The following is a 23,213-nucleotide window of genomic DNA, read 5'->3' on the forward strand; positions in this document are numbered from 1 at the left end:
CCCATAATACTCCGTCTACATGTATGGTTGTTGCAACGAAAATAGTCACAATATGGTCGTAAAATTATGAGAATAAAGTCCTAACAATATGAGAATAAATTAGACAACTTTAATCGTCATTTTGCATACACAGAATGAATATAAAACAAAATTTGGTTTAGTGCAGCTTTCCAGACGGTAAATAAACATTTCCATTCCATAAAATGCAGCAGTGATCGAATGTAATAAAGTCGTAACATTATGAGAATAAAGTAATAAAATCACGAGAATAAAGTTGTGACGTTACGAAACTTTATTTTCGTGATATTACGACTTTTATCCTCGAAATAGAAAATAACAAAAAAAATCTAAAGCCTTTCTAAAAAGCTCCTAGCGCAAAACCTAGCGACTTTTTTCTGCTACTGGAGACTTTGGAGACAACATCTAAAAGCAGCGAACTCTGCTCTCCAGAGCAAGTAGATTGGTAACCCCGCCTCCTGCTCTCCTCTATCTTGTCTGCTGTCATGATTCATGCAGCTATTATTTCATCCTAATGAAAAATGGAGAACAGATAAGCAGATCATGGCTTGTCTACAGTGAAAAGAAGGACTGGGTTATTTACTTTGGCCTTTTTGGAAACACAGGAAGGAGCAATCAGCTAAGTGAGCTTAGTGCTTGGAAAAAATCTTTCATTCCTTTAGAGACGGCATGAAAAGTCAGCTGAGTACAAAACATAGAGAGGAAAACAAGAAGAAAAGGGACAAGAAGAGAGGGACACAACCTGGAACAGATAATGGATGTCTATTCTATTAACATTTCTACATCTGGAGAATGGGGCTGTTTGATGCGCCTATGCCTAGGGCCCCAAATTTCCTAGATCTGCCCCTGACTGTTGACTAGTGAGAAGGTCTTTAGGTCTGAATCCTGATTCTCCGTGTTGGTTCTCCAAAAACAGGCCAGTGTTCTGTCTTTCCTGCGCATCCATGATGAACGAACCCCTCCAGGGCGTCTCCTGCCCCTCAACCACTAACAGAAGCATCAAGGACTAGATCTGAAACTAGATTTTCTGGTTTAAAATCAAATCTTTTTTTTATTATTACAGATCTCATTTTGAAAAGGAGGTCATCAATATTAACTTTCGCCCAAAGTAGATTAAAGCGATTGTAAACATTGAACATGTATTCGTAGTTAAAGTGAAATTAATAAAGCAAAGTTGTTAATCCAAGAATCTTTTCAAAACATTTTTATTATTAAAAAATGCATGGGGCCGTGCGCCGAGAGAGACTTTTTGGAAAAATAGTTCAAGCTCTGTTTGATTGAAAGCATCTGTTAACATCAGTTTTCTAATCTTGACACAAATTCTCAAATTGAGTCAAACTTTATTAAGTGGAAACTTTTTAAATTAGAATATTATTAAATGTGCCTCCAGAGACAGTACACTGTAAAAAAAAGATAAATCTCAAGTCATTTTTTCTTATAATAAATGCATTAGTTTTTTTAATTGAGGTCAATGAAACACTTTTCCAATGGAACGAGACTATTTACATTTAAAACAAGAAAAAAACGACTACATTGTCTTATTTCAAGTGCATATTATCTAATTATCTTATCTTAAGAGTAAAAATACTCATTAATTTGGCAAATCATCGTATTTACCTGCTCAAATTAAGGATAAATAAGGGTAAATTTAAGAAACGTTTACTTATTTCCAGAATGTTTTTGCAGCGTATCAACCCAGTCAGCTGTGGCTAGGTGTCCTGTACTGCAAAAACGATCTAGAAATAAGTAAAAATGTCTTAAATTAAGTGTATTCACCGTTAATTTGAGTAGATAAATTAGATAGTTTGCCAATGGAATGAGTAATTTTACTCTTAAAATAAGATAATTAGATAATATGCACTTGAAATAAGACAATGCAATTGTGTGTTCTTATTTTAAGTGTAAATTGTCTTGTTCCATTGGTAAAATGTCTCTTTTACCTCCTCAATTCATGAACAAATGCACTTATTTTAAGAAAAAATGACTGATCTCGATTTAGATTTTTTGCAGTGTTACCCTGTTGAATAAAAAAAAAACTTTCCCACGGCCTATTCCTACCATCACATATTTACCCACTGTACAGCCATCTTATCGTTTTTGCAGTGTCGCTTTCATTACCTTGTTTTAACAACTGTATTTATAAAAGCCTGATTTGTAAGGAGCACAGATGTGACAACTTGGCGCCAAGAAGCCAGAACATACATTTTTTCCCTTTGTTTTTATGATGCTGTTGGTTTTCTTATGTATCTCTGAGGCCTTCACAAAAAATCTGCCTTCATACAGAGATTTAAATAAACACCTGCAAATACTTTTCACTGGGTTTGTCTTGAACCCAATCAAAATATTATTTAGGGAAGTCAGAGATAAAGGACTGAATTCAATGTTTTAAAGCAGTTATTTAAGATGTATTTGTGGAAAAAAAGAAAATATTTTCCTGTCGGTGTTTCTGTTTCACAAACTGAGACTGAAATAGATCAACTAATGCTAACTAAGGTGCTCATGTCCTTAAAAAACTCCCGTGTGTTTCAGGTTATCCTGAGCTCTATAGCTATGCTGCTATAGGCTTAGACTGCTGGAGGACATAGGGACCCCTTTTTCATCATCTCTATTCTCCCTCTGTTAGTTCAATATCTTACGGCCTTGAGCTCGTCTGCCTGGCTGTGTGTTTCCTGGACGGGGCCGCCTGTGGAGCTGGTTGACAGTTGCCTTTTGTATCTATGCTTCTTTTTCTATCTCTGCTTCTGTCTCCTTGAACCCCAGTGGGCCTCAGCAGATGGCCGCTCACACTGAGCCTGGTTCTGCTGGAGGTTTCTTCCTGTTCAAAGGGAGTTTTTCCTCTCCACTGTCGCTACAAGCATGCTTAGTGTGAGGGATTGCTGAAGAGTCAATGAGTCGATGCAATCAGCTGGTTTTCCTTAGATAGAAAACTTTGAATCAATCTGACTGGATGATCTGGTGAACTGGAAAGTGACCTGAGATGACATGATGTGAATTGGAGCTATAGAAATAAACTGAACTGTTTCTGTAACACTTTAAAACTAAAAAGGTGAGGGAGCCCAGAAGGGCGTCAGGTGGAACCCCTAACCTAAAAGACTCCACTGGATCTAAATACCTTTATAGATCAAACGTTGAGACATCGATCGGGTCTATCAGGCGCTGCAGTTTGAACGGAGCAGCAATAAAACCCTGAATCTGAATAGAAATTTGCATAGGTTAACCAAATGAAGCTGACATCAGCGACTTCTGCAGGCTTCTAGTTAGTTACTCTTTTGAATAAACAGCTCAGAGGCTAAACCACAGGCAGAAGCACTGAAAGCTTTCTTTTTTTTTTCAGGAAAGTTTTCCACAGAGCAGAACCGGATGGGAATAAAACGGAGACACAGAAACAAACCAGAAAACTGGATTATTTTAGCTCCACATTCTGTCAATCTAACCGTGCAGGGACAAGAAAGAAGGTGAGTTTTAGGAAAGTTAGTTTTTAGCTGAAAAGAAAAGGCTCAGAAACAGGCTGACAGGTGAGGAATGAAAGCAGAGACTCACACTGTACTCCTGGTCCAGAGTAGCGGGATCCTTGGACTTCAGGGAGGACAGCAGCGAGGGCAGCAGCTCCATCTCAGAGACGTTCAGAACGACAGTGGCTCGGCTCTGCCTCTAAATTTAACCGCTTCAGTTAATAATTCAACAGCCGGCCTCTCTCACCCTGAGCACAGAATCAGGAAGTGACAGAATTGAAATAAACAGCTCAGGACTGATTACCTCACTAAGGTTGATGGTGTCAGAGCATCGCAGGGACGACTCCTTCCTCAAACACACAACCGCCCTTTGAAACGGCTCGACCCAGAGCTTCACCTGCAGACCAATCGGACAGCGGATCAGAACCAAGGCCAACTTACAGAGCTGGGGTCCCGCTTTAAGCTGCAAAGTATTTGCAATACTATAATGTTCACTTGCACTGCTGACTGTTACTATAGTAACAACCGTTTACATGCATCTTGCACTACTTTATATTGATTTGCACTGCCGACTGTTTACCTACAGTACCAGTTGTTTACATATACATTTGCAAGAACGCCAGATCATCCAGTCAGATTAAAGGTTCTAAGGAAAACCAGCCAATTGCATCCAGTCAGGATTCTCTCCTCCTGGACGAGCAGGTAGAGACAGTAGACACTGACTCTTCAGCAATCCCTCACACCAAGAAGCTGATATTTCTCTCCAGGATGGAGTCACAGCCAAACAGGAACAGGCCAGATGAAGCTACTATGAGAAAAAGCAGAGAGAGCAGAACGTTAGAGATTGAACTAACAGATTCTGCAGAGTGGGAGAATAGAGATAGAATGAAGCAGAATGATGAAAAAGGGGTCCCTATGTCCTCCAGCAGTCTAAGCCTATAGCAGCAGAACTATAGAGATAGATCAGGATAACCTGAGCCACTCTAACTAGAAGCTTTATCAAAAAGGAAAGTTTTAAGCCTAGCCTTAAAAGTAGACTGCTTTCTTTTTCTGTTGGAGGGAAGAGGCCGTCCCATTCTCGTTTATGCTCCCTCACCACAGTCAATCAGGGCCCCTTCCACAGCTGGGAGTGAGACTTCATTGTTAGCGAGAGTTGATAGTTAAGGGTTAGTGGTTAGGGGGCGGATTGGTTCTAGCCATTTGTGTTTGGGCTCATTTGTAGCTAAATACAAAAGCCTTTAAATCCTGTAACTCCAGGTTCATCATCTCCAACCCTTATAGAGTTTCCCCACCAACTTTCATTCCAAAGTTACACACTTGAGGGAAATGGTTTGGGATATCAATATTTAGAGTTTTAACATTATGATTTACAGCTTTGCTCATTTGATTCTGTATTTAGAACATTTATTTAATTAAACGCAATGTTTTTCAATGAAACTAACAAATGATGGATAAATATTAAATTATTGCTTGTTTTACCTTCTTACAAACACAGATATGTATCTAATAATAGTCAAGTAGAGATAAATAAAAATTAAATCAATGCTGTGAAAAGTCAGGAGAAAAAAATCTGAAATAGCAGCAGAAACGTATAACAGCAGAGGAAAGCATCTCAGACCAAGGTCCAGAAAGTTCCTAGGGTCTAAGTTGGTTCTCTGTTACTCCTCTGGCCCTTTGCCCTGCTTTGGGAATCTGTGTCAGAGTGAGACCTCTGCTGTTCGTGCCCATCTCCGCCGCTGCCTGCCTCCCTGTTAGCCGCATTAGCCTGCTAGCTGGCGGCGCTCCGGCACCATGGCCATGTCGCAGGCTCTGTCTGAGGAGGAGTTCCACCGGATGCAGGTGAGAATGAGCGGCGGGGGGGTTAGCTGTGGGTTCGGGAGTGTTTCTAGGTCAGAGGGATCAACTGAGGGGAGCGGCAGCCCGTGGAGCATCTGTGCTAAAGCCGCTAGCGGTCGATGCTAACCCTTAGCCGCTCGGATGGAGCTGGTTAACGGGGCTACATGATGGAGCTGCGGGGCTGGAGGGGGTTTATCTGAGGCTGCCGTGACCGAGGGGGGTCGGTGTGAGGTGCGACACCCCCTCCGGGATGATGACACAGTCAGTCAGTTAGCTTCTCTGTTGCTAACCGTTATATTCATGCATGGCGCCTCCTGCTACAGCCTGCTTATGATCACGGGACCTCAGCGGCCGGTTGGCCGGACTTTGGTTCGGATAGGTGGGGCACTGAGCCCCTGGAGCCAGCGGGTACATGATTGATGAGCTGCCGGTGTTTGAAAACAAACGGTTATCAGATTATTAGGTTCCTGGAAGGACTGAGTCATCGGTCAGGTGATGCTTCCCGGAGGAAGGAAGGAAGGAAGGAGCAGGACATCCGCGTCCGGGAACTGCAGCTCCTGCTCGGCTTCACCGCTTCCAGAACATTCTTCTTCTTCTTCTTCTATTGAGTTTTCTGGCAGTTTGCATCCTGTGTGCATTACCGCCATCAACTGGACGGAGATGTAATTCAGAAATATGTCTGTATATCTTTATATCTTCATGAAACTAAATTCTATCTATACTTACACACACGCACATACACACACTAAATTCTCCCAGCTAATTCTGTATCTTTTAAATATTTAATAAGTGCTTTAATTATCTTATCTGATTGATGCTTCCCTAATAAATCTGCCATCTTTACTGAACTCCCCATTACCCTTTCCAGTTCTTTCCTCTCTTTTGTATATTTGCTACAATAGATCAACACATGTTCTACTCCTTCGATTTCTCCGCAATAACAACAATTACCCGTTGGATGTTTCCCTATTATTTTTAGACCTGCATTTAAACTAGTATGCCCAATCCTTAACCTGTTTATCCATATTTCCTCTCTTCTACTCATTATACTGTTATATCCTATGCTAATATCTTTATGTATTTTATATAAATGTCTTCCTTTTTTTTCTAAATTCCATCTCTTCTGCCATACCTTATTTATTTTATCTTTAATAATTACTTTTATTTCTGTTCTACTTAGCGGGACATCATATTCAATTTCTCCTACTTTAACTGCTTCTTTAGCTAACTTATCTACTTTTTCATTACCTAAGATTCCTTTGTGTGCTGGAACCCATGTGAATTGAATACTTATATTTTGTTGCCTTATACCATACATTAAATAACTGACTTCATCTAAAAGATCTTGACGGCTTTCAGATTTTCCACTTTTAAAACTAGTCAGGCAAGACATTGAATCTGAACAGATAACTACATTTCTAGGCTTCACCTCCAGCACCCATTGCAATGCTAAAATAATTGCCAACATCTCTGCTGAAAAAATTGATAAATTATCTGTTGTTCTTCTCTTGATAGAAATATTTTCTTTTGGAATATATACTGCTACTCCTGTTTTACCATTTTCCTCTTTTGATGCATCTGTATATATTTGTGTCATATTTTCATACCTTACTTCTAAATGCTGCTGAATAATTTGATACAAACCTCCACAAGACTCTTCTATTTTTTTAGTTTCTAAATTTACTATTGGCATTTCGAAAAACCATGGAGCAATTTTAGATGTACTTACAGTTTTACAGTATGTTATATTACTTATCCCAGAATACTCTGCATAAATATTTCCTTCCCATCCAAAACTCCTTATATTATGGCCATATTCCCAACATTCTCTGAATATCTGTTTAGTAGGGTGATTTTCCTCATGCCCTTGTAAATTTAACCAGTAATTTATTGACAGTTTCATCCTCCTTAAGTCCAGTGGCATTTCTCCAGTAATCACTTGAAGAGCAGGAACTGGAGATGTTCGAAAAGCACCACTACATATCCTAAGCGCTTTGGCTTGGATTCTATCTAAATCTAACAACAAAGAATTTGCAGCTGATTTATAAACAATACATCCATAGTCCAACACAGATCGAATTAAAACATCATATATTCTTTTCAAGGATGAGCTAGTTGCCCCCCAGTCATTCCCTGACAAACATTTCAATATATTAATACCTTTTTTACATTTATCAATAATCTTCTGCATATGTATCTTAAATGAAAGTTTTTCATCAAACCATACACCAAGGTACCTTATCATATTTACCTGTTTCAATTCATGCCCATATAATCTAAGATCTACTGTTGGATTATCCCTTTTCCTTGAAAAACATAATACTTGTGTCTTCTCAACAGACAAACGAAACCCCCATTCGTGTGACCATCTTTCTACCGTTTTAATTGCTGATTGCATTCTATTTTTTAAATAACTAAGATTTCCTCCTCTCACCCATAATGCCCCATCATCTGCATATAATGCTTTATTAATTCTAAAATCTATATTATCAAAAATATCATTAATCATTATATTAAAAAGCACTGGACTACATACACTACCTTGTGGAGTTCCATTTTGTATATCATAAATGTTTGAATAATTTACCCCAACTCTTACTTCTATTTTTCTATTCTTTAAAAAATCCTTAATCCAATTAAACATTTTTCCTTTGATTCCCATTTTATTCATCTTAATTAATAAACCCTCCTTCCAAAGCATATCATATGCTTTTTCAATATCAAAAAATGTAGCCAAGAGAATTTCTTTATTTACCTGAGCCTTTCTTATTTCATTTTCTAAACAAGCAATTGGATCTACTGTTGTCCGTCCACTTCTAAAACCACTCTGATAAGGGGATAAAAGATCTCTTTTTTCTATTTCATACATTAATCTCCTAGTTATCATTCTCTCCATCAATTTACATAAATTAGAAGTAAGAGCTATAGGCCTATAACTTTTAACCTCTCCTTTATCCTTACCTGGCTTTAATATTGGTACAATGATTGAATGCTTCCAGCTTAAGGGCAATTCACCTTGTTTCCATACTTTATTGTATAACTTTAAAATTATTCCTTTAGCATCATCTGATAAATGTTCAATCATCCTATAACATATACCATCTTTACCTGGAGATGTATTTTTAACTCCTATCAATGCTCTATTCATTTCAAACAATGTAAATTCTTTATCTAAAATACTTCCATCAATCTCTTTTCTATTTAAAATTTCTCTATTATCTTCAATCATTTCCAATCTCCATGATAATTCTTCATTTGATAAATTTTTTGAACTATGCACCTTCACAAAGGACCTTGCAAACATCTCTGCTTTTTCCTTGTTTGTTATAGCTTCACACTGATCATCTTTAATTATAGGTAAAGAAAAATCCCTTCTAATTCCTCCCATCTTTCTAATCATTCCCCAGATCTCATTTATTTTAACGTCCATTCCAATTGTACTACAAAAACTTCTCCAATAATTCTTTTTTGATAGTTTAACTGTTCTCCTAACTTCCAGAACATTCGCACTTTGTTTGACTTTTATAGAAAAAGGGAAATGAAAGTCAAAGTAGTGAAGTGATGATGAAGTGAAAGGGAGGCGAAGAAGACTGGGGCTCCTCCAGAGATGTTCCACAGGGGGGGCAGATGGGGCCACTGAACATCCTGGGATGGCCACTGAAAATAAAAGTAGGGAAGATGATTAGGGCCGCTGAAAATAAGGGCCCCCCCAACATTATCTTATTGATTTTAACAGTACTTCTACTGAACATAAGTATCCTCTCATATTAAAGGAAAAGTTCAGGGTAGTTGACTGTAGTCCAACATTCAACTTGTCCCTTCTCGTATGGCAGGTTGTTACAGGATATTTTAGAGCAACAATTATTACATGCAGAGCTTATGAGAAAAGAAAGACAAAACAAACAAAAACAGAAATATTCCCACAACCCAAATCCCCCTAAAAAACAGGAGAAGTTCCAACAATAATGGTTTTATGGAAGTAAATCTGTCGCTCGGATTTTAATTAAAAATGCCACTGAAATTTAAATGTTGTATGTTTGTATTTACTGTTTCAGTCTTAAAATATATTCAGAACACATTTTTGACCTAAAAAAATTTCATTGTCATTATTTCTACACAGTTAAAATTTCATTTGTTATTTTCTCTTCAAGCTAAAAATTCACATTACTATTTCAAAGTGATTACATTTTCAATACTTATTTTTCAGTTTAAAAAAAATCTGCATGTAAAAAAATTCAAACTCAATATTTTCAGCCTCCTGAGATTCAACTGGCTCTATTTCACCGTCTTAAATTCGGCGTCTAAATTCAGTGTAAAAAGGGAAGGGTTACTTCAGGTCACAGACATTAGCAATGGATTGTGGCGTCCAACACCCAGCCAATCCCGTTACGTTTTCTTAGTCACGTGACGTGACGCTTGTGGCGCTCATACGGAAGGAAAACCAGCATGACGGAGCCGGCCATGCAAGCTAACGCTAACTCAACGGTGAGTTTATTACTTTCATTTTTCTGTAGTTGAGTTAGCGTTAGCGGTCATGCAAGCTAAAATATATTTTAACACTGAAACAGTAAGTATAAACATACAACATTTACATTTCAGTGGCATTTTTAATTCAAATCCCAGCGACACATATTTACTTCCATATGGTTTTTCTGTCTTTCAAAAGATGATCCCAAATAGTTTTTAACAGAATGCCATCCAGTTTGAAGGAGAAGTCTGATTTCAAATTTGTAATTGCGGCCAGTATTGCCTCTGAACCAGCTTCCACCAACTTATTCTTCACGTTCAACTCCTCCATTGGTTCGCATGCGGTGGTGTTAGCCTCGCCGTTTTCACGGCTCGCTTCAGAGCTCACCTTAGAAGTGAAGTCGGATAACTTCGGTTGAGTCGAGTTGCTGGGCTTCCTTTGTGAGAGAGGCATCACAGTTGTTTTAAGTAGGGATGCACGATATAATGGGCCCCCTATCGGTATCGGCCTTAAAACTGAATATCGGACATCGGCCACCCCACCGATATTTGATCAGCTTCTGAGTAGGGATGGGGATCGAAACCCGGTTCCATCAAGGACCCGGTTCCACTTTTTTCAAAACCCGAAAATCAATAACGTTTGGGCTTATCGATACCACTATCGAGTCTGGTCGTTTTTTTTTTTTTCTCCCGGAGGTCCTGTAACATAATTGTGTGTCCCTCGAGTCGCGTCACAGCATTTAAATCTAATCAATCCAATGACTGCAGCATGTCCACCAATGTTTTGGAATGAAATTGTAAGCAAACAGATATTAAAAGTAAAACAAGAGAACTGGCACTTAACTTATCATGATGCGTTCAAGTGTAACGTAAAGAAAACGGGAAATTTAGTTTTTGGCGAGAAACATGAGTAATACAGTTGTATATTGCTCTAACTATTTTAGAATATATAACAGTGGCGGATCTAGGGGGCGGCTACTTGGGCTGCAGCCCCGGATGTTTCCCCTAGAGCCCCGGTTCTCGCTTCTGAGCTGATCTGAGTAAAATGTGCAGTACTGGATTTCACCGGATGGTGGCAGCAAAGGCAGGAAAGCAGCCCGTAGCATTCCAGTGCAGAAGAAGAAGTTCTCACCAATGGCTGTTGCTAAACAGACTGATGTTCCAGGGATGTGAAGCTCTGACTGACTTCCAGACGTTGTTTGTCCCGGTGGTGTATGAAATTCTGTTCCCCTTATTTCGGGAATCGCATTGAAGCCAGAGAGGCGGACATGGCGGATGGGACCATTTTCACGACGCGTCTGATCGATTTCTCGCTAAAATCAGCTATAATCATGTCACGGTTGCAACATCCAGTTTAATCAGCAGCTGTTGTTTACAAAATTGTAAAATTAATAAATAGACGAGTAGCTTTAAAACTATTTTGTGTTATTTTAAACGCCAAGAAAATCGTCTTTTTTCCAACTTCTGTCACTTAAACCTGACAGAAATAAAAGTCAGTCACCAAACAGTTTTCCAACAGTAGTGAGTATTAATCATTTTTCATTGCTGATATCAGAGGATGGAAACTGGCTGATAGCAGGACACAAATATTCCTGAAAAGATGAGAGTGTAGACTTTCTGATTTATCCCGTTCTAATGTAAAATATGACAGATTACTGGATTAAGGACATTCCCAGTTTACTACATGATATCACACAAACAATTTTTGAGAATCTGGAAACAGATGCTTTTTACTTCCCAAAGATACGGGAGGAGGAGAGACTTGATGTTTCAGCTGCCTGAAATAATCTGTTCCTCCTCCGTAACATGGGAAGAAATTAATTTACCTGCACATTTTTAACTGTGTTTATTTCTCTCTTCATCAACAACAAATCCTCTGGATTTAGTGACATTTGATCATTATTTGCCAAAGTTATGAGGGGGGAATCGTATATTTTAGCCCCCTGATAGAATCCGTTCCCCCTTTGATTATCCTTATGAAATATATTTTCTGTTTAAATGTTTATCTAACAATTCATAAATATTCCAAAAAAAAAAATATTCAAACCAAAACCACTGGACTTTGTTTTCCAAGTTTGAAGATGTTTCTTAATTCCAAATGTCTGGAGCAATGCTATTGCAGACATTTGGTATTAAGAATTAAAATACATTAAATAAAGATAATCCAACAACTATTTTGGATTTAAAAATATAAAATAATAAATGTTTTAAACATGATATATGAAAATAATGACAGTTTCATTGGATTTGTTTATTTTTTTTCCCATGTTATGGGGAAACGGATTCTATCAGGCGGCTAAAATATATGATTTCCCTCTGATAACTTTGTCAAATAATGATCAAATTTGACCAAATCCACAGAGTTTGCTGTTGATGAAGAGAGGGATAAACACAGTTAAAGACTTGCAGGTGAATTCATTTCTTCCCATGTAATCGAGGGGGAATTGTTATGTGTGATAGCATGTAGTATAGTAGAAATTTCTTTAATCCAGTAATCTGTCATATTTTACATTAGAACGGGATTTAGAAGAAAGTCTACTCTCTCATCTTCACCCTCGGGGCTAAGCCCCTGATCTCCTAGAATCCTAGATCCTCCCCTGATATATAATTAAACTACTGATGCCAACATTTATTAAAAATTACATTTAATTTAAAATACAATTATTTATTTGTTAAATATTTTCCTAATCACTAAAAACATGATGAAAACTGACAGTAGACAATACATTAACCAACAATTGTGAAAATATATTCTAGTTAGTTTTATGTCATTTCGAAGTGGCCTATTACATTAGCCATGTTTATTGAAGGCTAGAAACGTTTTTGTTATGCTCACTTGTTAAGCAATAAAAGCAATACCAGTTCTGTTAAAAAAATTTTGTTGCATCGTCTTTCCACCAAATAACAGAAAAGTATCGATAGTGGTATCGATAAAGACTCGGATCGATAAGGACTATCGATAAAGGTATCGATATCAATAAATATTAACGATCCCCATCCCTACTTCTGAGTCTCTAAAGTCTAAAAAAAAAAATACTACTTCTTTTTCTTCCTCAAAAACTTCTTTTTTACAGACTTAAAAACTTCTAAAGACGAGGGAAAAAATATTGCTACATTAAAATATCCCAATATCTTCATATGCTGATATATTGCCATTTAAAAACACCATATCAATCTCTTTTACTAATGAAATATTGCTATATGTCATCGTTATGCTACGAAATCCCCCGAAACTTCACCAAATGTTGCCATATTTTTATATGTTGATATATTGACGCGGTATCGATCTATTTTACTAACAAAATCTCACAAGAATTTGCAAAATATCACGAGAGTTTGTAACAGAACGATGAAATTTCACCAGATTTTGCAAGTAAAATAGATCGATACCGCGTTTTTAAAAATCAATTTGATATCAGCATATGAAAATATATTTGAGTATATTATTTTTCAAAGTGTCAGAAATGGATAACAAAACTGCTATTTTCAATGACTACTTATTTTTGTCCAGCTTTAACATCGGTATCGATATCGGTTATCGGCTACATGAGTTTTAAAATATCGGCATATCGGCCAAAATCCCAATATCGTGCATCCCTAGTTTTAAGTTCAGTGTCACTTGTAACGAGTATTTTCCAGGATTCTTTAGAAAGGTAGCGGAACCAAAGCGAGTGCGTCCTCTCAGCAAGCCGCCATTACGGGAACCCTTAACTGGTTCGGGGTTGAACCTCTCCAGATGTTCCAGATGTTGTGGCTAATGGGGTCACTGAGGACGTTCTCTCTTTCTCTGTTTATTCAGGCCCAGCTGTTGGAGCTGCGGACCCAGAACTACCAGCTGTCCGACGACCTCAGGAAGAACTCTGCAGGTAACCTCCATACTTCGTCCCTGGCTTTTGTGGTCGGAAAATTCACTCACTAAAAAGTTTTCACACAGCCTGTTTCACCTGTAAGGCCACACTGTGTTTTTAGACCAGACGTACCTTCTTCCCATATTAAGCCAGATTCTTTCTCCAGGTTTATTCATAACATGTTGCTGTTTAACCAAAGTGTCTGTAATTTGTTTTGACTCTGACTGCTTCCCATTGCTGTAAGTAAGGAGGAATGAACGCTGCTCAGGCAGAACAGGGCTGATTACCATGTATGATGAACCGTTCTCTCACTGGAAAGATCAAAATAAAGTGCCGACTGAGTGAAATAGTTGAACACTTTTTTCCCACTATGGTGTCCAAGACAGAAAAAGCCCACATCATGAGTCCTCCACCGGCATGCTTTAAACTTAGTGGCTGTTCTGTGTCCAACGTCTGTTCAGAGGACATCGTCCTGTCCTTCATCTAAGCCAGGGGTTTTCAAAGTTTTCCAGGCCAAGGACCCCAAACTGATGACGAGGTGGAGCGGGGCCCCCTAATTATATATATTGTATAAAATAGTGTTCTATCAAACTGCTCCTAAAGTCACTATGTTACAGATGGAGTAATGTAACTAAAGTAATCCCTCCCTGGGATTATTAAAGTATTTCTGATTCCGGGTTGATGGGACAGGTGTTGTGAATGAAACGGTGTCCAGCTTGATTGATGACTGAAAGACATCTTCTGCCTCCATTTATCTGTTTACTACAGTCTGTGGAATTCATATTACTGTATTTTCACGTCTATAAGGCGCATATAAGCGTCTTTTTTCCCTCAAAATGTGCGGTGCGTCCTATGTGTGTTGTTACTGCAGACTTTTGAGACCACCATGAGAACGTTAAAGAGGGAGGTGTGGGCGTGGATTGTGTATAAAAGAACAGGTATGTGCTTTATGCAGAACTCCTCATCTCCTTGAGGAGATGATGAAAGAGTGGCTGAGGGAGGTGAATGTAAGGAGACCAGGTGTTTTTTTTTCCACGCATCACCATCGCTGTTAATCTGTGACTCCATGCGTGCCCATCTCACAGCCGATGTAAAAAACATGGTGAAACAAATGAACGCTGTGCTCGCCGTTATTATGAGAGGTCTGACAAAAGAACTTCAACCGCTCGACATCGGTGTGAACCGGACGTTCAAAGTAAGGCTGCGTTCACACCGGACGCAGCAAGAGCAGCAAAATCGCGTCTGCTGCTTCCTTTTTGCTGCTTGTACCAGTTAGTTCTGACGCGCAGCTGAAGCAGCTTTGCTGCTCTGGCTGCGCGGTGCAAAAGTGTGTCTGACGCACGTTGGGTGGAGCTACTCTATCCTTTCTCTGCCTTGCAGCAGTTCACCGCGGCAGGTGCATTTTAAGTTAATTTATGCGTCAATAAACTGTTTCAGAGGAGTGATCACAGCGCTCTGATCATCAGCGATGTGTCTGTCTCCCAGGTTTGATTAATACTTTGTAATAAATACATGAATAAAGCACAATCATACTCAGTTTTGCTCCTGCTCTAGTTTTAAATACGCAGTAGAGCTATTTAAACGTAGTAGAGGACATGTACCGGTATATAAAAAACGCGCCCTATAGTTTGGTGCGCCTTATGTGTGTGTTAAATACAGTAATGGCACACATAACTGAGACTGCGCCTTTTAGTACGGTGCGCCTTATGGTCGTGAAAATACTGAAAATAATTGCAGGGGGGGGATATAAAAAAAAAAAAAAAAGTAATCAACCAAAACTTTTGCGACCCCCATGCAGTACCTCCGTGGACCACTAGAGGTTGCAGACCCCCTGTTGAAGACCTCCAATCAAGAGTCCTTCATTCCTTCCAAAAATCCGACTGGTTCTGGGTCATGACCTTTATTTGTTTGGTCTTTTCTCTGATGGTTCTGCAGCAGAACCGGCAGCAGGAGCAGCACGGCTCCCTGCGTGTTCTGGTCCGGAGAAAGGAACCCTGTTAGAACCTCATATCTTTGCTTCATGCGGACCATGTTCAGCTTCTCTACGTTCAGCTGGTTCTTTAGGAGGTTCCATCCAGGGTTTCCCTCAAAGCTGCCTCTAAAATCTGGTTCTTTGTTTCAGAGCTGAACGCCGTTCGACTGAAGCTCGGCGTTCAGGAGAGAGATCTGCTCAAAGCTCAGAAGGTGACGGTTGGTAAATCTGTCGGTCTGTGCTCCTTCTGCTTCAGCTGCTGATCTTGTCTTTATTTCATCTTCAGGCTTTGAGTAAAAGCAAAAAAGCTCAGGTGAGTCCAGCTCCAGGTTGCTATGGTTACCGATTTACCATCAGAGCTGCCTCAGTGGTTCCTGTTGTGTTCTGCTGCAGGAGGTGGACGCGCTGCTGAGTGAGAATGAGATGCTGCAGGGGAAGCTGCACAGCCAGGAGGAGGACTTCCGGCTGCAGAACAGCACCTTGATGGCGGAGCTCTCCAAGGTCTGCGCTCCTTCAGTTGCTTCCGCCTTTAAATCCAGCTCACCTTCTAACAGCGTCCTGCTCCTCCAGCTGTGCACGCAGATCGAGCAGCTGGAGCAGGAGAACCGGAGCATGAAGGAAGGCGGAGGAGCCGCTGCTTCCGACCCGCCTGCTAAATCCGCCTCCTGCCCTGCGGACGGAGAGCTGCTCCGCCTCCAGGCAGAGAACGCCGCCCTGCAGAAGAAACTTAAAGGTGGGTTGATGGAGGGATCAGGTGGAGACGGACGGTTTAGAAGATGTGGCCGGAGCCTCAGCAGGGTGAGGAGCAGCGCTCCTAAATCCTCACCAAACCTTTCAGAGCTCCTCTTCCTCTGCAGCTGTTCAGGAGAACTTCGACAGGGAGCTGCAGAGGCAGGCTGTCTCCCACGGCAACCAGAGAGCTACCACGGAGACGGAGGGGTCGGCTGACACCAACGGAGTCTCTGATGTCTCTGCTGGCAGCGAAGAGGCGGCAGCAGAAGGAACCAATCAGAGGGAGGGACAGGTGAGTCACCTGTGCTGGTTCTGTTTGACCCGGCTGACGGTTCTCTGACCCAAACCTGAGGAGGAACCGAATCTGCAAACAGAATCCGACCCAAAGAACGACGACGATGCAGTTTAAGACCAGAACTTTCTGTTAGATATCTGATCAGGGTTCTAGAAATGGGTCCAAAATGGGTTCTAACCTCTCAAATCCCACCGCGCCGCCCGCGACCCGTTATAAAGCGTTTACAACTAATAACTCAGAATGAATGTTTACCAATATAGATGTTAGACATTGTTGGAAAGCTTAGATTCTCCACAATTCAACCACCTAGTTCATTTAATGGACACACCAAAAAAACACCAATTAACACCGATACAAAGCAAGTCAACATGTAAACATGGCAAAGAAGCCAAAACAAGCAAGCAGGTCTTTATAACCGCTGTTCAAATAAGACTTATTATTTTCAAGAATAAAAAACAACTTTGAGTCATGTTTGAACTGATGCAGCTTGGGCTTTGTTCTCACCCAATTTTCATTTCAAATTCAGAAGCTAGAAGGTGTTAGCCTTCAAATAATGCATCACACGTTATTTGGGCTTAGAGATCCTAAGTTGTTTGCTTTTTGGTTTGCAAAATAGGCGAGAATTTCCCAAAATGGGGGGGATGTTAAGAGGCTAAACAGCTTCTAATTTTGTATCTAAACGTTTTAAAAAACAGGTTCCAACTAATTCTTCAAAGCATTCTTCAAACAGACTCTAAAACAAGTTCTAGACAGGTTATAAACCTCCAACAAGTTCTAATAACTGCTTCTAAACATCTTCTTAATCTGCTCTAACAGTTCCTCTTCAGGTTCTAAACCTGTCCAGGTTCCCCAGACAGGTTCTACAAACAGGTTTCTAAAACACGGTAAAAACCGATTCTGAACCAGCTCTAAATGTGCAACAATTTCTAAAAATAGGTTCTACAAAGAGTTCTAATGGGGTTCTAAATCTGCTCCCACATCTTAAAGGAAAAGTCTGGTCAGCAAGGAATAATCAGTGAATTATTATTTATTCCTAAAACTAATACGTTTGCAGTTTTATAATGAATTTAGCATTAAATTAACCATCAAGTTCATTTGAGTAAAAAATTTCTAATGAAAGTTTAGAAAGTCAAAACAGGATCTAAAGAGACGTGTGGTGCCAGTCAGTGTTGTGGTCAAGATCTCCTAACCCGAGACCAAGACAAGACCAAGACCAGCGCCAGTATGTGACAATAAAATGTGAAACATGATCAAAATCACAAAAATTGATGTAAAAGACCCACATTCACATAAAAACACCTAGATATTTAACACAGAACTGGACTAAACATTAACATCTTTATTTAGTACTTCTGTGTAGTAATCACAGAATTTCAAACAATTAATCAAAGTCGATGAAAATAGTATTTTCTCTGCCGTTCATGAACATTTATGTTGTTTTTAAAATGTGCTATTTCAAAACAATGTGCAAAATTCTGTAAAATGTGTAAAACTGAAAAAAAGCCAATAATTTCTCTCGTTTCTCTCTCATATACAGATTAAAGCTATATTATATAACTTTTCTTAAATAAATCTATATCTGTCACCAAGTTGTGAAATATGTTATGAGATAATTTGTTGAAAAAATAGATTGATCTCCTTCACTGCATTTACCAATGAGACAGGTTATTGCTTGGATTTGAATCCAAGCATCCAAAAAAAAAGAAGGATCTTAAAGAAACTGATAATATTCTGATGATTAGAGTTATTTCCACAGATGTGGTCTTGACCGGTCTTGAAATAAAATGCAGAGTCCTCAGCCCCCGAGACCGAGACCAAATGCGGTCAAGTCCGAGACGAGACCGAGACCGATCTCGAGTACTACAACACTGGTGCCAGTAGGTTCTAAACACGCGTTCTATGCGTGTTTAACAGCTTCTACAGATGGGTTCAAACTGGTTCTAAACATGTTCTAAATAATTAATAATAATTTAACTATTGATCTCACATTAGAGAAATTCACTCTCTACATTTAACCCGTCCTCTTGGGGAACAGTGGGCTGCCATTGTGCCGCGCCCGGAGAGCAGCGTGGGGTTAAAGTCGTATGGAAATTATATTTAAATGTAAAATCATTCTGGCTTAAACATGTATATAAATGTTCTCTTTATCAGATGATATTGTTCTAAATTTAGAAAATTTCTATTTAAAAAAAAATCCTGTCTTAAAATCATTTTTTTTCCCGTTATCTTCTGCAGGCCAGTTAGTTCTACGTCAGCCTGAACACCTAAATTCGGCCAATCATACAGGTGCTGGTCATAAAATTAGAATATCATGAAAAAATAGATTGATTTCAGTAATTCCATTTAAAAAGTGAAACTTGTATATTATATTCATACATTACATACAAACTCATATATTTCAGATGTTTATTTTGTTTAATTTTGATGATTACAAATGACAACAAATGAAAATCTCAAATTCATCATATCAGAAAATTAGAATATTACTGAAGACCAATAAAAACAAAGGATTTATAGAAATGTTGGCCAACTGAAAAGTATGAACATGAAAAGTATGAGCATGTACAGCACTCAGTATTTAGTTGGGCCTCCTTTGGCCTGTATTACTGCAGCAATGCGGCGTGGCATGGAGTCGATCAGTCTGTGGCACTGCTCAGGTGTTATGATAGCCCAGGTTGCTCTAATAGTGGCTTTTAGCTCTTCTGAATTGTTGGGTCTGGTGTATTGCATCTTCTTCTTCACAATACCCCATAGATTTTCTATGGGGTTAAGGTCAGGAGAGTTTGCTGGCCAATTAAGAACAGGGATACCATGGTCCTTCAACCAGGTACTGGTAGCTTTGGCACTGTGTGCAGGTGCCAAGTCCTGTTGGAAAATGAAATCTGCATCTCCAAAAAGTTGGTCAGCTGCAGGAAGCATGAAGTGCTCTAAAACTTCCTGGTATGTGGCTGCGTTGACCCTGGACCTCAGAAAACACAATGGACCAACACCAGCAGATGACATGGCACCCCAAACCATCACTGACTGTGGAAACTTTACACTGGACTTCAAGCAACGTGGATGAAGTGCCTCTCTTCTTTTCCTCCAGACTCTGGGACCTTGATTTCCAAAGGAAATGCAAAATTTACTTTCATCAGAGAACATGACTTTGGACCACTCACCAGCAGTCCAGTCCTGTTTCTCTTTAGCCCAGGCAAGACGCTTCTGACGCTGTCTGTGGTTCAAGAGTGGCTTGACACAAGGAATGCGACAGCAGAAACCCATGTCTTTCATACGTCTGTGTGTGGTGGTTCTTGAAGCACTCACTCCAGCTGCAGTCCACTCTTTGTGAATCTCCCCCACATTTTTGAAGGGGTTTTGTTTCACAATCCTCTCCAGGGTGCGGTTATCTCTCTTGCTTGTACACTTTTTTCGACCACATCTTTTCCTTCCCTTCGCCTCTCTATTAATGTGCTTGGACACTGAGCTCTGTGAACAGCCAGCCTCTTTAGCGATGACCTTTTGTGTCTTGCCCTCCTTGTGCAAGGTGTCGATGGTCGTCTTTTGGACAACTGTCAAGTCAGCAGTCTTCCCCATTATTGTGTAGCCTATAGAACTAGACTGAAAGACCATTTAAAGGCTTTTGCAGGTGGTTTGAGTTAATTAGCTGATTAGAGTGTGGCACCAGGGGCCATCAATTTTGAACCTTTTCACAATATTCTAATTTTCTGATATGATGAATTTGAGATTTTCATTTGTTGTCATTTGTAATCATCAAAATTAAACAAAATAAACATCTGAAATATATGAGTTTGTATGTAATGTATGAATATAATATACAAGTTTCACTTTTTAAATGGAATTACTGAAATCAATCTACTTTTTCATGATATTCTAATTTTATGACCAGCACCTGTATATCAACGGTCATCTGTCAATCACATGTTTTCGGTCATAGCATCTTGATTCATGTGTCGCAGCTAATATACGCAACGGTTGAAATCAGAATCCTTTCCTGTCCCATTGAGTTGCGTCCCAGTGTTCACGGGGATGGACGTCTGTGTCTTCGGCAGGCGTAGAGCTAACAGAACTGGCAGCGTTGCGAGGCAAGGGCTCAAACATGTACGGCTGGAAGCCTTCTACACCAAACCAAGCTTCTGCCGCCCTGGCGTCCTCTTCCACAACATCTTCGTCCCCGCTTTCCTCCTCTAAATAAAACATGGATGACGGAGGAGACTCATCCACGACCTTTGACACTAAACTCTCCTCCTCTTGCATGTTTCCGCTGTCCATAGCGTTCCTTGACAGCGTCGTTTCTAAGTCACCAATTTAGTGCTACTTGTTCCCAATGGAATTTCCCATTGGGAACCTGCTAGCACTAAGATGCTAACTGGTTAGCAAGATGCTTCCCACAAACCGGCCACAACCAAACTGCCCCCTTGATAATCGACCAATCACATTCACTTTATTCACTCGGGAGAATTCGGAAATGCAACGGTTGGAACGGCCGCTTCCCTACGACTTTAATGGTTTTGCTCAGGAACCCAGAGTCCAGGCTGTGGGGATGGAACCGGGTACTTGGAACCTTCGTAGAGCATAAGCGCACTGCTCTAACCACTAGAACAATGTTTGTTTATAAAGGTCTCCCAGTGTCCTTTAACTGATTCTACACAAATGTTCTTTACATGTTTTAAGTGATTCTATATCAGGTTCTGAAGGCAGGATTAAACGGGTTCTAAATGTGTTTGAAATGTTGCATAAACATGCATTCATCTGTGTGTCTGTGGTTCTCAGGCGGGGCTCCAACAGGCGGAGGAACGTCTCCATGGTGAGTGTCTCTCCTTGTCTTTAGTAGAACTTCTACCAAACGTAGGTCTCCATTCTAACTAGAGAAGGAACCCGTCGGCCATCAGGAGAACCAGGAAGGAATCTGAATTGAGAACAATAAATCAAGGCATCTCAAAAAATGGACCTGCTTAACGGGAACAACAGAACCTCTCAATGATTTAAATTTTCCTTTGAAAGTGATTCTTCCTTTCATTGGTTCTCCTGATGTTCTCAGACCAAACAGTTCATCTTCTTTCTGTTTTGATTCTTTGAAATGTTCAGCTGTCAGAACCGGGCTTCACTCTGTAACAGAACACCATCGGTTCAGAACCGAACCCAGAAGCTCCCTGAAAGGTTCTGGTCTGAATTCAGAGCACAAACATGACCTTAAATAGGGAGGCGGGAACTCTGTGACACATTAACGACCTCCGTTCATCTTCAGAACCGTTCTGATGGAACGTCTGGACCCGTTTCTCTGCTGGCGCCGCCTTAATCGTCTGTTAGTTCACCTTAAGAGGGAATCAGACTCTGAGGAGGAGACAACTCTGACCTTATTCTGGAGGTGGGGTTGACCCTGTTGCTAGGGGCAACGTCTCTACTGAGAACTGTAATTGGCTGATAGAGTAGACAAAAAAAAAAAAGAAGAGTCCTACTCCATCATAGTTTTACTCAAGTAAAAGTACCAAAAAGGATATTTAAGTAATAAGTAACTGATCATAACAGCTGATTTAATTTATAATAAACTTGTTATCGTATTTTACCTTAAAGGAAAAGTCCGGTCAGCAATCAATAATCAATGGATCCTTATTTATACCTAAAACTAATACGTTCGCAGTGAGTTATTGAATTTAGTGGTAATCGTAAAAAAAAAATAAAAAATTTTCGTCGTCATCACTGAGTCTGGGAGCGGCCATTTTTGCCCAAATATAGTAGCCCCTCCCTCCTGCCATCTTCCAGCAGTGACGTCACGGTGCGGTAAGCCTAGCGCCATTCTCCCCGCTTTCCAAGCTAAATCAATGGGAACTACTAGACACATCTGCAATCAACAACAATTATTGAAGATTTCCAGAGGACTTCACCATTGAAATTCACCAGAGCTATAGTGAAACTGACAATGCCCACGTGCATGGCAGCTGGATGCTGGAATACATCGGGTAAAAGTGGAATAAAAGAGTTATTCCACCTTTCTGATTCCTGATCCTCCACGGACGGGTTGGTCGTTGGATCGCCAACTTGAAGAGGGAGGATTTGCCATCGAATTTCTGGCCATAGAAAAATTTCAGATTTAAAGAACTTTCAGAAGTTTGGATTCTGAATATGAGCGACTTTTCCTTTAACTTCCAAATGACTCCGCCGACGGAGAAAATAAGCCTTTGGTAGAGAAGAGAAAAGACGTCTCATTGGTGCATTTCTGCTTATTTTCATTACATGAAGCTGCAGCAGCAGGAAATTTAGCTCAACTACGAATAAAAATTACAGTGCAGTAAAAGTACTTTAAAACAAGTTACTGAAGTAAACATAACTAGTTACTATTACTACCCACCTCTGCCAATGGCTCAACAGCTGAGTTAAATTTAGCAGCAGCTTCGAACCAGCAATCCCTCCTCCTGAGCATCCATTGCTGCCCAGATGCAGTCTGGGAACAGAACAGGAAGCTTTCAGGTCCTTCTCCTCAAACCTCTGACATGCTGGTAGAGCAACCAGGACATGAACACCGCCAGGTTCTGGACTCTGAACTCTAGAAAAGTCATGTTTGTGCTATGAGACTGATGGATGAGAACCTGCAG

The 23,213-nt window shown here is 40.0% G+C and overlaps 2 protein-coding genes across 5 annotated transcripts in view; one reads left to right on the forward strand and one right to left on the reverse strand.

Moving 5' to 3' along the window:
* ptpn18 (protein tyrosine phosphatase non-receptor type 18) overlaps window positions 1-3,979 on the reverse strand; it is a 50,739-nt gene extending 46,760 nt beyond the window's left edge. The window contains exons 1-2 of the mRNA XM_038271219.1: window positions 3,775-3,979; window positions 3,559-3,669 (exon numbers count right to left, since the gene is read on the reverse strand). Of these exons, the coding sequence (XP_038127147.1) occupies window positions 3,559-3,630 (72 nt within the window). The 5' untranslated portion in view covers window positions 3,631-3,669; window positions 3,775-3,979. The remainder of the gene's footprint in view (window positions 1-3,558; window positions 3,670-3,774) is intronic.
* A 1,176-nt stretch (window positions 3,980-5,155) lies between these two features.
* gripap1 (GRIP1 associated protein 1) overlaps window positions 5,156-23,213 on the forward strand; it is a 36,486-nt gene continuing 18,428 nt past the window's right edge. For 3 of the 4 annotated variants that reach the window (XM_038271226.1, XM_038271228.1, XM_038271229.1), the window contains exons 1-8: window positions 5,156-5,309; window positions 13,573-13,639; window positions 15,744-15,805; window positions 15,880-15,906; window positions 15,987-16,094; window positions 16,164-16,326; window positions 16,451-16,617; window positions 21,394-21,427. In XM_038271226.1, the coding sequence (XP_038127154.1) occupies window positions 5,262-5,309; window positions 13,573-13,639; window positions 15,744-15,805; window positions 15,880-15,906; window positions 15,987-16,094; window positions 16,164-16,326; window positions 16,451-16,617; window positions 21,394-21,427 (676 nt within the window). In that variant the 5' untranslated portion in view covers window positions 5,156-5,261. Of the gene's footprint in view, window positions 5,310-8,918; window positions 8,976-13,572; window positions 13,640-15,743; window positions 15,806-15,879; window positions 15,907-15,986; window positions 16,095-16,163; window positions 16,327-16,450; window positions 16,618-21,393; window positions 21,428-23,213 lie in introns of those variants that run through there. The other variant, XM_038271227.1, reaches the window with a different exon arrangement.

The sequence above is a fragment of the Cyprinodon tularosa genome, unplaced genomic scaffold (genome assembly GCF_016077235.1).
Source record: "Cyprinodon tularosa strain WSP-4 unplaced genomic scaffold, ASM1607723v1 ctg796, whole genome shotgun sequence".
Taxonomy (NCBI): domain Eukaryota; kingdom Metazoa; phylum Chordata; class Actinopteri; order Cyprinodontiformes; family Cyprinodontidae; genus Cyprinodon; species Cyprinodon tularosa.